The sequence below is a fragment of the Oncorhynchus clarkii genome, chromosome 5, assembly GCF_045791955.1.
Source record: "Oncorhynchus clarkii lewisi isolate Uvic-CL-2024 chromosome 5, UVic_Ocla_1.0, whole genome shotgun sequence".
NCBI classification, from domain to species: Eukaryota; Metazoa; Chordata; class Actinopteri; order Salmoniformes; family Salmonidae; genus Oncorhynchus; species Oncorhynchus clarkii.
In genome coordinates this window covers 64092749-64105821 of record NC_092151.1, presented here as the reverse complement: position 1 = coordinate 64105821, position 13073 = coordinate 64092749, and the positions used below count along the sequence as shown (strand labels likewise).

Genomic DNA, 13073 nt, shown 5'->3' with positions numbered 1-13073 from the left:
AGAGAATTTAATGTTAATTTCTCTACCATAAGCCGCCTCCAACGTTGTTTTATAGAATTTGGCAGTACGTCCAACCGGCCTCACATCCACAGACCAAGTGTGACCACGTGTAACCATGCCAGCCAAGGACCTCCACATCCGGCTTCTTTACCTGCGGGATCGCCTAAGAACAGTCATCCGGACAGCTGATGAAACTGAGGAGTATTTATTTCTGTAATAAATCCCTTTTGTGGGGAAACACTCATTTTGATTGCCTCGGCCTGGCTCCCCAGTAGATAGGCCTATGTTCTCCCATTCCCACCAATGGCTGCGCCCCTGAACCAGTCATGTGAAATCCATAGATTAGGGCCTAATTCATTTATTTCAATTGACTGATTTCCTTAGATCAACTGTAACTCAGTAAAACCGTTGAAATTATTGCATGTTGCGTTTATATTTTTCTTCAGTATAAGTTTGCGAACAGTACCATCTCATTCAGGACATCACTAGTTAGGAAGTTATCTTGTACATAGGTCACCTCCACAGCCACTGGAATGCCATAGTCATTGGGCCTTTGCTGTGGATGGAAGAATGGTGATAAGTGTTATAGATGTTTACCTTGTCTTAGAGGAATATGTTCTTATTCATTAAGGCATGTATTACCACTGCACTCACCTCCGGGGGTGGCACTACCCAGAACGGTGTTATAGTGGACGCCACACCCTGGTTCCCATGGTAATAGGGGCCTAAAAATCAGGGACACATTTGAATGTTAGTTCAATGTCTGGTTATTTATTTTCATTTTCTATATGAAAAGTTTTTTTCCCCATTGGTGCCAGCTGATTGCCCAGTACAGACCACAGATAATGCCCAGGCAGGGCTGGAAGCCATTGCTGCTCCCCTGGAGCCTCAGCTGGTGGTCCATCTGAGAGTCGATGTCCTGCAGGGATGGCAGGGCGGGGCCCCGAGGGTGACTGTGGTACCAGCCCACCAATGACAGCCCTCGCATGAACAGATTCTGGCAGATCTGTAAGGTAATTAGAAGAAGAGACCATTTGTATTTCACCCAAACATGTATGATTGTATCATATTATGGAATTGACTTATGTTGATCCACATCCTGGTTTTAGCAGTGTTAGTAGGGCTTACCTCTTCTTCAACAGCAGAGGCCGAATCTCTGTCTGCCAATCGTGTACGACAGGGAAATGCTCTTAAAACTGTCAGAACTGCAAGCAAAGGGCACAACAGACAGTTCATGAACATCATACATGTTGAAGATCGTTACTGTAATGTCAGAGGGGAAGTACAATGTCCTGTTTGCTCACGGTCTCTGCTTTTATAGGAAATACTCACGTTGTGTGTTAGTGTCCCATCGTCCTCCGAGGTAGCCCACCACCTCACTGGTGGTCAGGTGACAGTGGAAATCCTGAGGGCACACAATCACGCTTTTGTCAATTTCCACCAATAAGACAGATTCAAACTGTAGCCTATACCCCGGTTTCAAATTTCCTCTCTTACTACCACGGTGTGACTCATGCTTACCATGAGAAGCAGCACATTGCTGGATACAGCAACATTGAAAGGCTGGAACCTGTTAATGGCTGAGAAAGCTGATAACTCCACCAACGTGTGTGGATCCCTGTCGATATACAGTATGTGTTTGATTAGTGTTGAAGCTTACTTATATGCATTACAGAGACATAGGCTGGGACGAACACAATTATACCTTGCAGCATCCCTGGTACCCAGAGTGCAGTATCTGACTGGGATTCGCTCTCTGTCTCCTCTCCTGGGCACAAGGCTGATATCTACAAGAGAAAGCACATTAGATGCATCTATCCCTTTCCCATATCACACTCTACCATACACAGTTAAAATTACATAATGCCATTTCTAGAGATTCTTGGTGGATTTAATCTCACCGTGCAGCTCAGGTTTGTTCTTCCTGTTCTTGTCATCTGTCGGCACTGCCGTCTTCCCCTCTTCCTCCTCCTCATCTCCCATCTCGTCATCTTCTCCCTCGCTCACCAGGCTCTGACATCACAGGAAGAGGGAGGGTGTGAGATGCTAGTTTTCATACTAACAGTCTTCTACAGCAGTTCTCTCCCTCTTTCATCGTCCCCTTTTAGCTTTTAGTTTCCGTATCAACAAACCTCCATCGCTTCCTTTTACTACCCTTCTTTCCCACCCTGCTCTTTTCATCCTCACCACCATCTCTCCCTCCTCACCATGTCTGCACTGGGCTGGTACTTGTGCAGCCAGCTGGTCTTGTACTGCACTAGTTTCTGGCCCCGGTAGCGCACCGAGGCCCATCCACAGCCTGACTTCTTGGCAGGGTTGACCAGGCGCTTGCAGTGTGTGGCCCAGGCACTGGGAGAATTGAAGATCTGCCCCGTCTCCACCCAGCGGATCTTCCCATCATTCAACAGATCGCCTACAAACTTCTTACCCTGGGGAGAGAACAGGTAGAGAAGGATGCAATTAGGCTTATTGCATATGTAGCATTAGTAATAACCATTATTACTAGATAGTGTGTGAACATGTATTTTCAGGTAGTGTACATTAATCTGTTATTATCAGAAAGTGTATAAATATCTACTGTTATCTTGTTACCAGGTAATGTATAGACATCTATCAACTACTGTATTTTTACCAGGTAGTGTATGGACAGCACTCCGTCCCCAGGCTCAACCAGGCCGTCCTTCAGCAGCACTCTCAAGGTGATGCCTCGCCTAGTCAGCAGGGAGCCACGCCCTGAAGGGGTCCTTAGATCAGACTCCTCTCCTCCACTCAGCTCCTCCTCCTCTTCCTCTGCTCCCTCCTCCACCACCTGTGGAGACAAGGGTGGCTCAGAGCCTGAAGACACACACACACATTAAATGTTATGTATGATGCATTTGTAGGCCATGTATACAATAGAAAGGTGAGCTCAGAGAGAGGAACCACTCTTATTACAATGTAACAAAAACATGTCCAAATGAAAACATGATAAGGTGCCATGATCTTGACATGAAATGAAGAACGAAAGATTGTAATTAATCCAAAATAAGATATTATATCCTTGAGTCCAACAAAGGATTCCCTCTAAACTTGCTCAGAACAGGGCAGCATGGCTGACCCTTAAAATGTACACAGAGAGCTAACATTAATAATATACATGCAAATCTCTCCTGGCTCAAAGTGGAGGAGAGATTGACTTCATCACTACTTTCTTTTGTAAGAAGTGTTGACATGCTGAATGCACCGAGGTGTCTGTTTAAACGACTAGCACACAGCTCAGACACCCATGCATACTCCTCCACAAGACATGCCACCAGAGGTCTCTTCACAGTCCAGAAGTCCAGAATAGACAGACTATGTAGCACTGTCCACCTACCATAGAGCCATGGCTACATGGAATTCTATTCCACATCAAGTAACTGATGCAGATGTAAAAAAATACACCTTATGGAACAGGCACACATACACATAAGACACGCACTCTACACACAAGTACACATGGATTTTGTATTGTAGATATGTGGTAGCAGAGTGTTGGCCTGAGGGAACACACTTAATGTGTTGTGAAAAGTGTTATGAAATGTAATGTAATATTTTAAATTGTATATAACTGCCTTAATGTTGCTGGACCCCAGGAAAAGTAGCTTCTGCCTTGGCAGCAGCTAATGGGGATTCTTAATAAATACAAATACAGGGGTCATGACATCTGAGGTCAAGAAGTCACCCACTGACCCACATAAATTAGTGTCACAGTTTAAATGTAGTAATAATCTGTAGGACATGTTACATTTAGAGATGTTTGACATAGCTAATTAGTTGCCACTTGTGATAATTGTGATAGACCCTAATTAACGCTGGGGCCTTTGTGAGACACCGTCCTTTTGTATGGTTATTAAGAAACCAAAAACGCAGAAGAAATTCCATAGGGACAAAAGAATAGCCTTCTGATATGATCTCATTTTCTATTTTATTAATTACCACTATTAAAATTAGATTAAATATGTATGCGCTTTGTTTTTGTTTTCTGGCCATTGGTTATTCTGCATTTCTCCGCAACACGAGGCCTGCTGCTCGAGATTAATTTCACCGAGTATTATAATTAAAATCACTATTTTATAATTCTCACCCATTTCTCTGAAAGCGTCGGAGAGCGGCTTTATTTCCAACTCCGCCAAGAGGTTTTCTTTTCGGGCCACTTTAGAGCAATGCACAGAATAGGTTCAATAAACACAATTCGCCACACTGGCTGGCGAGCTATTATTCAAAAACATAAAATGAAGGCGTCTGTATCTGCAGTGTAGTTTCCTTGTTGTGTTGCTTTAATGTCAATTCCCCTCCCCTTTCTTTCTCTCACTCCCGTCCTTGTCACTCTCCCCGTAAACAAAAGCGATGTTTCTTTGATCCTATGTCTCATCGGCTACTATTCGGCTACTACTATGCAATGTCCACTCGGTATCGGACATAGTTTGATATAGTCAAAATATATATTTATCTATAAATTAGTAATTACATGGCAGAATTAGATCATCAGTTTATAAATTCCTGCTTCCGGAAAGATAGTGTCGCTCGGTGCTTTGAGACAGCCGCTATGTACGTGGCCAGTCAGTCCATTCGGTGATTCTAGCAAAGAGAAAATAATAAAAACATTTAATTGCTGGCATTTATAAACACGTACCACAAGTAGCCAAAGACACATTTACAAACATATGTAAAATAAGTTAGCCTTGTCCAAACCGCATCATCCCTAGCCCTTAATTCCCCTATATTTAGACACTAGAGAATCTCCTCCTCTTACAGTCAGTCCCACGCTCCCCCTCGTCTCTTTCCTCCTTTGCGAGGTTCCTCTATCACGAAAAGGAGCAAATTAACAAAACAAATCCTGTGGGGGGCAGCAAACCTCCACTTACAAGTAAACATTCACTGTGACAATAAATCTCGCCAGTTTGTAGCCTAGTTCTAAAGCTCGGAAATTAGTTACCTCTGGTTCGTTCAGCCATCCCTATGGGGAACATGAATGGGGAAAGAATGGGTTTTGGGTTAAACGCCGAAAATAAGTTCTGAGGTTAACACAGGCGTAGGAGATCTTGTACGCGTTGAGCTTAGTAGACTAAATAAGTAGCCTAATTAAAACTTCAACTATAGTGAGAAACAATTTTTTAAATGTAATTTACGGTAGTTCCTGCACTCACCGAAAGTTTTTTGTAAAAACGTCTGTGCGCTTCCTCGTCTGGAAAAATAGGTATGGCCCAATGTGAAATAGACCAATGAGCGTTTAGCCAGCAGTGGGCGTGTTTTGGCGACAGACATGCCTCAAGTGGCACCTGTAGTACTCTACGGACAATTCTACAGAGAGGGCAATTGTTTCCAGTCAAGAGAGGAACGCCAGATGATACTTAAGCACATAACAAAAGCTTCTCCAAATTATAGCTGGACGACCAACCAAACCTCGTGGCTTTTCTCTGACAGGGACTGTCGATATCTTATGTTATACATTTTTCTTGTTCACTTCAAGCCATAAGTCCACCCAGGTGTTGATAAACCACTTAACCTGGAGAGCGGGGAATCACGGTTGCCGTGCGTAAACTCTTCGTCGCGCTCGGCACTGATGGCGGCGACCAAGCGAGCTGGGCGACAGCGCGAACAGCTTCCACACTGCTACTACGAAGGATTTCTGGAAAAAAGGTCATTCGAAGACAAGGTATAAAGATGTTGCTACATTGTGTAGTAGTAATTCAATACACTAGGGTCAGACAGACTTCCTGTGTCGATTAAGATACCACGAAATAATCAAATAAATATACTTACTGTAGCATGTTTGCACAGATCCATATGGCTGTGTGCTTACAAACTAAACGTCCGAACACTTCCTACCCAGTTACGCTTACACACAGGTATGCTAGCTAGCTAATTAGCACAGGTGGTCAGTTGTGTGTTTTCCGTTAACATGGATATGTTCCTGTGGGACCTGACCACACAACTGAACAGTAGTCCGGGTGCGACCACTAGGGCCTGCCTTGTTAGGGGTGGGTATAACCTTTGTAACGTTTCAACAGGAATCCGTTCCAAAAACGGAATCAAGCCACCTAGAAAAGTAGCTACCGAAAAGGCATCAACTCACCACGTAGCTTTTTCTTAAATGTTTGTCCGTAGGGAACGAGGACAGAGATGTTTCGGAATAAACGTGGTGAGTGAAAAACATAATGAAATAACCCACTCCCTACCGACAATTGACCTGATCGGACAGCTCAGAGCTTCTGCTTTTTTCAGTCCATAAAAACAAATGGATTGGTGGAAGGAGGGTGTGGTCAAGCAAGGCATCCCGAGGCTAAATGTACTAAGGTTTACTGGTATCATATTCTGCCGCAATATAACTTTTTGTATGCGTTGCTTGTTGCCAAGCTAGTTATTGTAATGGAGCAGGACTCGACCTTCTAGCCCGAAGTCCAGCAGTCGAAATCCACGGGTATAAACCCATGGTCGTAATATTATATACAAAGTTTTTGGAACATATTCCTGTTGGAACGTTCCAGAAAGGAAACCCACCCCCCTGTTAACGTTCAAAACAAGCGTCCAGGCTCTTAAACAAAACAAGACTGTGTAATGGCCAAAGCCATCGATCATGTGACAGCATTCATTCCTATGTGAAGAGTTAATATAGCATTTTGAAGTCTGTTAAAATGGCATGTCATTGGCTGCGTTTACACAGGCAGACCAATTCTGATATTGTTTACACTAATTGGTCTTTTGACCATTCAAATCAGGTATTTTTCAGAGCTGGTCTGTTGCTTCACAGTCCCCTACTGTTCCATAAAGGTGTATTTTATCTTGGGGGGGGGTAAATAACATTTTACAGCTTGCATGAGTTACTTGATGTGGAATAGAGTTCCATGTAGTCATGGCTGTATGTAGTACTGTGTACCTCCCATAGTCTGTTCTGGACTGTGAAGAGACCTCTGGTGGCATGTCTTGTGGGGTGTACATGGGTGTTTGTGTTGTGTGCCAGTAGTTCAAACAGACAGCTCGGTGCATTCAACATGTCAACACCTCTCACACAAAAATAAGTAGTGATGAAATCAATCTCTCCTCCACTTTGAGCCAAGAGAGATTGACATGTCTTGTATTAATGTTATCTCTGTGCACATCTAAGAGCCAGCTATGCTGCCCTGTTCTTAGCCAATTCCAATTTTCCTAAGTCCCTCTGTGGCACCTGACCACACAACTGAACAGTAGTCTGGGTGCGACCACTAGGGCCTGCCTTGTTGATAGTGCTGTTAAGGCAGAGCAGCACATTATTATGGACCGACTTCTCCCCATCTCTTAGCTACTGTTATATCAATATGTTTTGACCATGACAGTTTTACAATCCAGTACTACAAGAGGTTTAGTCACCTCAACGTGCTCAATTTCCACATTATTCATTACAATATTTAGTTGAGGTTTAGTGAATGATTTGTCCCAAATACAATGCTTTTAGTTTAAATATTTTGGGCTAACTTATTCCTTGCCACCCATTCTGAAAGTAACTGCAGCTTTTTAAGTGTTGCAGTCATTTCGGTCGCTGTAGTAGTTTACGTGTATAGTGTTGAGTCTAGAGGTCCACCGATTTATGATTTTTTTCAACGCCGATACTGATTATTGGACGACCAAAAAAAGCAGATAACGATTAATCGGCCAATTTTTTTGCATTTTATCATTTATTTGTAATAATGACAATTACAACAATACTGAATGAACACTTATTTTAACTTAACACATCAATAATATCAATTTAGCCTCAAAGAAATAATGAAACATGTTCAATTTGGTTTAAATAATGCAAAAACAAAGTGTTGGAAAAGAAAGTAAAAGTGCAATATGTGCCATGTAAAAAAAGCTAACTTTTAAGTTCCTTGCTCAGAACATGAGAACATATGAAAGCTGGTGGTTCCTTTTAACATGAGTCTTCAATATTCTCAAGTAAGAAGTTTTAGGTTGTAGTTATTATAGGACTATTTCTCTCTATACCACTTGTAATTCATATACCTTTGACTATTTGATGTTCTTATTGGCACTTTAGTATTCCCAGTGTAACAGTATAGCTTCCGCCCCTCTCCTCGTCCCTACCTGGGCTCGAACTAGGAACACATCGACAACAGCCACCCTCGAAGCATCGTTACCCATCGCTCCACAAAAGCCGCTGGGGAACAACTACTTCAAGGTCTCAGAGCGAGTTACGTCACCGATTGAAATGCTAGTAGTGCGCACCACGCGAACTAGCTAGCCATTTCACATCGGTTACACCACCCTAATCTTGGGAGTTGATAGGCTTGAAGTCATAAACAGCTCAATGTTTGAAGCACGGGGAATAGCTGCTGGCAAATGCACATAAGTGCTGTTTGAATTAATGCTTACGAGCCTGCTGCTGCCTACCACCGCTCAGACTGCTCTATCAGATATCAAATCATAGACTTAATTATAACATAACACACAGAAATACATTAATATGGTCAAATTCGGAAACTATCATTTCGAAAACAAAGTTTTATTCTTTCAGTGAAATACGGAACCGTTCCGTATTTTATCTAATGGGCGGCATCCATAAGTCTAAATATTCCTGTTACGTTGCACGACCTTCGATGTTATGTCATAATTACGTAAAATTCTTGCAAATTAGTTGGCAATGAGCCAGGCGGCCCAAACTGTTGCATATACCCTGACTCTGCGTGCAGTTAACGCAAGAGAAATGACACAATTTCCCTACTTTAATATTGCCTGCTAACCTGGATTTCTTTTAACTAAATATGCAGGTTTAAAAAAATATGCCTCTGTGTATTGATTTTAAGAAAAGCATTGATGTATATGGTTAGGTACATTCGTGCAACGATTGTGCTTTTTTCGCAAATGCGCTTTTATTAAGTCATCCCCCATTTGGCGAAGTTGGCCTTCACACAGTTCGCAACGAGCCAGGCGGCCCAAACTGCTGCATATAGCCTGACTCTGTTGCACAGAACGCAAGAGAAGTGACACAATTTCTCTAGTTAAAAGAAGTTCATGTTAGCAGGCAATATTAACTAAATATGCAGGTTTAAAAATATATAAGTGTGTATTGATTTTATGTTTATGGTTAGGTACACTGGTGCAACAACAGCAAATTTTTTTTTGCGAATGCGCTTGTTAAATAGCCGTTTGGTGAAGTAGGCTATGATTCAATGATAAATGAACAGGCACCGCATCGATTATATGCAACGCAGGACAAGCTAGATAACTACACATGGTTGATGATATTACTAGTTTAACTAGTGATTATGTTAAGGTTGATTGTTTTTATAAGATATGTTTAATGCTAGCAAGCACCTTACCATGTCTCCTTGCTGAACTCGCATAACAGGTAGTCAGCCTGCCACGCAGTCTCCTCGTGGAGTGCTATGTAATCGGCCGTGATCGGTGTCCAAAAATGCAGATTACCGATTGCTATCGACACTTGAAATCGGAACGAATTAATCGGCCATTCCGATTAATCGGTCGACCTCTAGTTGAGTCATCCACATACATAGACACACTGGCTTTACTCCAAGCCAGTGGCATGTTGTTAGTAAAGATTGAAAAGAGTACGGTGCCCTGGGGAATTCCTGATTCTACCTGGATTATGTTTGAGGCTTCCATTAAAGAACACCCTCTGTGTTCTGTTAGACAGGTAACTGTTTATCCACAATATAGCAGGGGGTGTAAAGCCATAACACATCAATTTTTCCAGCAGCAGACTATGATCGATAATGTCAAAAGCCGCACTGAAGTCTAACAAAACAGCCCCCACAATCTTTTTAGCATCAATTTCTCTCAGCCAATTAGTATTTTATGTAACTGCTGTGCTTGTTGAATGTCGTTCCCTATAAGCACGCTGAAAGTTTGTCAGTTTGTTTACTGTAAAATAGTATTGAATTTGATCAAACACACATACCTGCTGGATGAGGAGGGCTAGGAGTGTATTGCCCGCTAGGGCTGGGCGGTATAGCATATTTTACAATCTAGCGGTATTGATGCACGGACCGGTTTGGGTTTTTACTTCACCTTCTATAATGGTATTTTAATGTTTGGTTTGTTAAATGTGATACGTCTGCGTAATGTCCATTTGTATAGTTTACTCCACTACTTGAGTCATCTCTTTTTCTCTTTCGAGAGAGAGAGAGACCTAGTCCCACCCCGTCACTCAAACGCATTTGTTGTCGCTTGACCACAAGACCCTTTCGTGTATGACAACTATGTTGTTTCCACTTTGATCTAATAGAAATCCACAAGCGTTCTATAATTTCAATATTAGTTTGTTTCTTACATCTTTAATTTCCGTCACCAAGATGGCATAGCAGTCAGACGTCCTTTGTCCTCGTCTTGTCGTGAGGGGAAAAAAATCCAGAAAATCACATTGTAGGATTTTTTAAATGAATTTATTTGCACATTATGGTGGAAAATAAGTATTTGGTCAATAACAAAAGTTTATCTCAATACTTTGTTATATATCCTTTGTTGGCAATGACAGAGGTCAAACGTTTTCTGTAAGTCTTCACAAGGTTTTCACACACTGTTGCTGGTATTTTGGCCCATTCCTCCATGCAGATCTCCTCTAGAGCAGTGATGTTTTGGGGCTGTTGCTGGGCAACACAGACTTTCAACTCCCTCCAAAGATTTTCTATTGGGTTGAGATCTGGAGACTGGCTAGGCCACTCCAGGACCTTGAAATGCTTCTTACGAAGCCACTCCTTCGTTGCCCGGGCGGTGTGTTTGGGATCATTGTCATGCTGAAAGACCAGCCACGTTTCATCTTCAATGCCCTTGCTGATGGAAGGAGGTTTTCACTCAAAATCTCACGATACATGGCCCCATTCATTATTTCCTTTACACGAATCAGTCATCCTGGTCCCTTTGCAGGAACAACAGCCCCAAAGCATGATGTTTCCACCCCCATGCTTCACAGTAGGTATGGTGTTATTTTGATGCAACTCTGCATTCTTTGTCCTCCAAACACGACGAGTTGAGTTTTTAACCAAAAAGTTATATTTTGGTTTCATCTGACCATATGACATTCTCCCAATCTTCTTCTGGATCATCCAAATGCTCTCTAGCAAACTTCAGACGGGCCTGGACATGTACTGGCTTAAGCAGGGGGACACGTCGGGCACTGCAGGATTTGAGTCCCTGGCGGCGTTGTGTGTTACTAATGGTAGGCTTTGTTACTTTGGTCCCAGCTCTCTGCAGGTCATTCACTAGGTCCCCCTGTGTGGTTCTGGGATTTTTGCTCACCGTTCTTGTGACCATTTTGACCCCACGGGGTGAGATCTTGTGTGGAGCCCCAGATCAAGGGAGATTATCAGTGGTCTTGTATGTCTTCCATTTCCTAATAATTGCTCCCACAGTTGATTTCTTCAAACCAAGCTGCTTACCTATTGCAGATTCAGTCTTCCCAGCCTGGTGCAGGTCTACAATTTTGTTTCTGGTGTCCTTTGACAGCTCTTTGGTCTTGGCCATAGTGGAGTTTGGAGTAGGACTGTTTGAGGTTGTGGACAGGTGTCTTTTATACTGATAACAAGTTCAAACAGGTGCCATTAATACAGGTAATGAGTGGAGGACAGAGGAGCCTCTTAAATAAGTTGTTACAGGTCTGTGAGAGCCAGAAATCTTGTTTGTAGGTGACCAAATGCTTATTTTCCACCATATTTTGCAAATAAATTCATTAAAAATCCTACAATGTAATTTTCTGGATTTTTTTTCTCATTTTGTCTGTCTTAGTTGAAGTGTACCTATGATGCAAATTACAGGCCTCTCATCTTTTTAAGTTGGAGAACTTGCACAATTGGTGGCTGATTAAATACTTTTTTCCCCCACTGTATATATATTTGCAACTTTCTTCACATACCTTTTTATATTTGTTTTTCCATAAACTCAACTTCAAAACACTCCTGCAACCCGCCTCACCAATTTATATGAAAAATATATTTATTTATTATTTACCTCATCTGTAATCCTCCATGGAAGCTAACCAGAAGCTAGCCAGAAGCTAGTTAGCTTCTTTACTGGCTAATCGTTAGTATTCAGCTAACCACGGTTTGTGGTCATCAGCTATCCTTTAGCTCAAATCTATCGCCAGTTTTGTACGGCGCAGCTCGGACCGGAACATACCGGACCTATTTTTCTCTCCATGTCCCCGGATTTCAACCGAAAGCTCTGGACATTTATACCTGGATCTCGCAGCTAGCTAGCTGCTATCCGTGTGACTATCGGCTTACGTCGATCCCGGAGCAAACATCAATTATTCCCGAGCTAGCCAGCTGAAGCGTTCCATCAGCCACTCCTGGGCTACAATCACTCATCCGGACCCGTTTTACTGCCAACGCGGAGCCCCACCGGGCCTTCACAACTGGACTACCGACGTTATCTGCCCGAGGGAGTTATCCAGCTGGCTCCTCCGTCGCGATGTTACCTGAACGCCCATCTGCGGCCCGCTAATCGTTAGCTGTCTTATCGGCTGCTATCTGAATAGCTCTATCGGACAATTTTTTTCCCCCTTTTTTCTTGGGCCTCTATAACTATCTTTTTTTTTTTTGCGAATTGGATTGATCCCCTCTACCACACGGAACCCACTAATCCTACCGACGGAAACGCACGAGGTGGCTAAAAACAGACCGCCATCCTATGCTAGCTTGCTACCGATGGCCCGGCTAGCTGTCTGAATCGCCGTGACCCCAACCAACCTCCCTACTCACTGGACCCTTTTGATCACTCGACTAAGCATGCCTCTCCTTTAATGTCAATATGCCTTGTCCATTGCTGTTCTGGTTAGTGTTTATTGGCTTATTTCACTGTAGAGCCTCTAGTCCTGCTCACTATACCTTATCCAACCTATTAGTTCCACCACCCACACATGAGATGACATCTCCTGGTTTCAATTATGTTTCTAGAGACAATATCTCTCTCATCATCACTCAATACCTAGGTTTACCTCCACTGTATTCACATCCTACCATACCTTTGTCTGTACATTATACCTTGAAGCTATTTCATCGCCCCAGAAACCTCCTTTTACTCTCTGTTCTAGACGACCAATTCTCCTTGCTTTTAGCTGT

General features: G+C 42.7%; 3 protein-coding genes across 11 annotated transcripts in view; 2 read left to right on the top strand and 1 right to left on the bottom strand.

Annotated features, from left to right (window-relative positions):
- The window catches only part of LOC139409208 (endophilin-A2-like), a 20893-nt gene extending 20582 nt beyond the window's left edge, over positions 1-311 (top strand). The window contains exon 9 of one of the 3 annotated variants that reach the window (XM_071154041.1): positions 56-311. In XM_071154041.1, the coding sequence (XP_071010142.1) occupies positions 56-189 (134 nt within the window). In that variant the 3' untranslated portion in view covers positions 190-311. The remainder of the gene's footprint in view (positions 1-55) is intronic. The other 2 variants (XM_071154042.1, XM_071154040.1) reach the window with 2 other exon arrangements.
- Positions 1-6204, bottom strand: part of LOC139409206 (MPN domain containing) — a 7651-nt gene extending 1447 nt beyond the window's left edge. The window contains exons 1-13 of one of the 5 annotated variants that reach the window (XM_071154033.1): positions 4775-4802; positions 4490-4599; positions 4106-4174; positions 2633-2835; positions 2208-2429; positions 1902-2013; positions 1706-1787; positions 1522-1618; positions 1333-1405; positions 1129-1205; positions 838-1006; positions 655-725; positions 467-556 (exon numbers count right to left, since the gene is read on the bottom strand). In XM_071154033.1, coding sequence (XP_071010134.1) covers positions 467-556; positions 655-725; positions 838-1006; positions 1129-1205; positions 1333-1405; positions 1522-1618; positions 1706-1787; positions 1902-2013; positions 2208-2429; positions 2633-2835; positions 4106-4109 — 1200 coding nt within the window. In that variant the 5' untranslated portion in view covers positions 4110-4174; positions 4490-4599; positions 4775-4802. Of the gene's footprint in view, positions 1-466; positions 557-654; positions 726-837; positions 1007-1128; positions 1206-1332; positions 1406-1521; positions 1619-1705; positions 1788-1901; positions 2014-2207; positions 2430-2632; positions 2836-4105; positions 4821-4957; positions 4979-5168; positions 5651-5784 lie in introns of those variants that run through there. The other 4 variants (XM_071154034.1, XM_071154031.1, XM_071154030.1 and 1 more) reach the window with 4 other exon arrangements.
- The window catches only part of LOC139409207 (signal-transducing adaptor protein 2-like), a 22561-nt gene continuing 15032 nt past the window's right edge, over positions 5545-13073 (top strand). For 2 of the 3 annotated variants that reach the window (XM_071154035.1, XM_071154037.1), the window contains exon 1: positions 5545-5677. In XM_071154035.1, the coding sequence (XP_071010136.1) occupies positions 5585-5677 (93 nt within the window). In that variant the 5' untranslated portion in view covers positions 5545-5584. Of the gene's footprint in view, positions 5678-5962; positions 6164-13073 lie in introns of those variants that run through there. The other variant, XM_071154036.1, reaches the window with a different exon arrangement.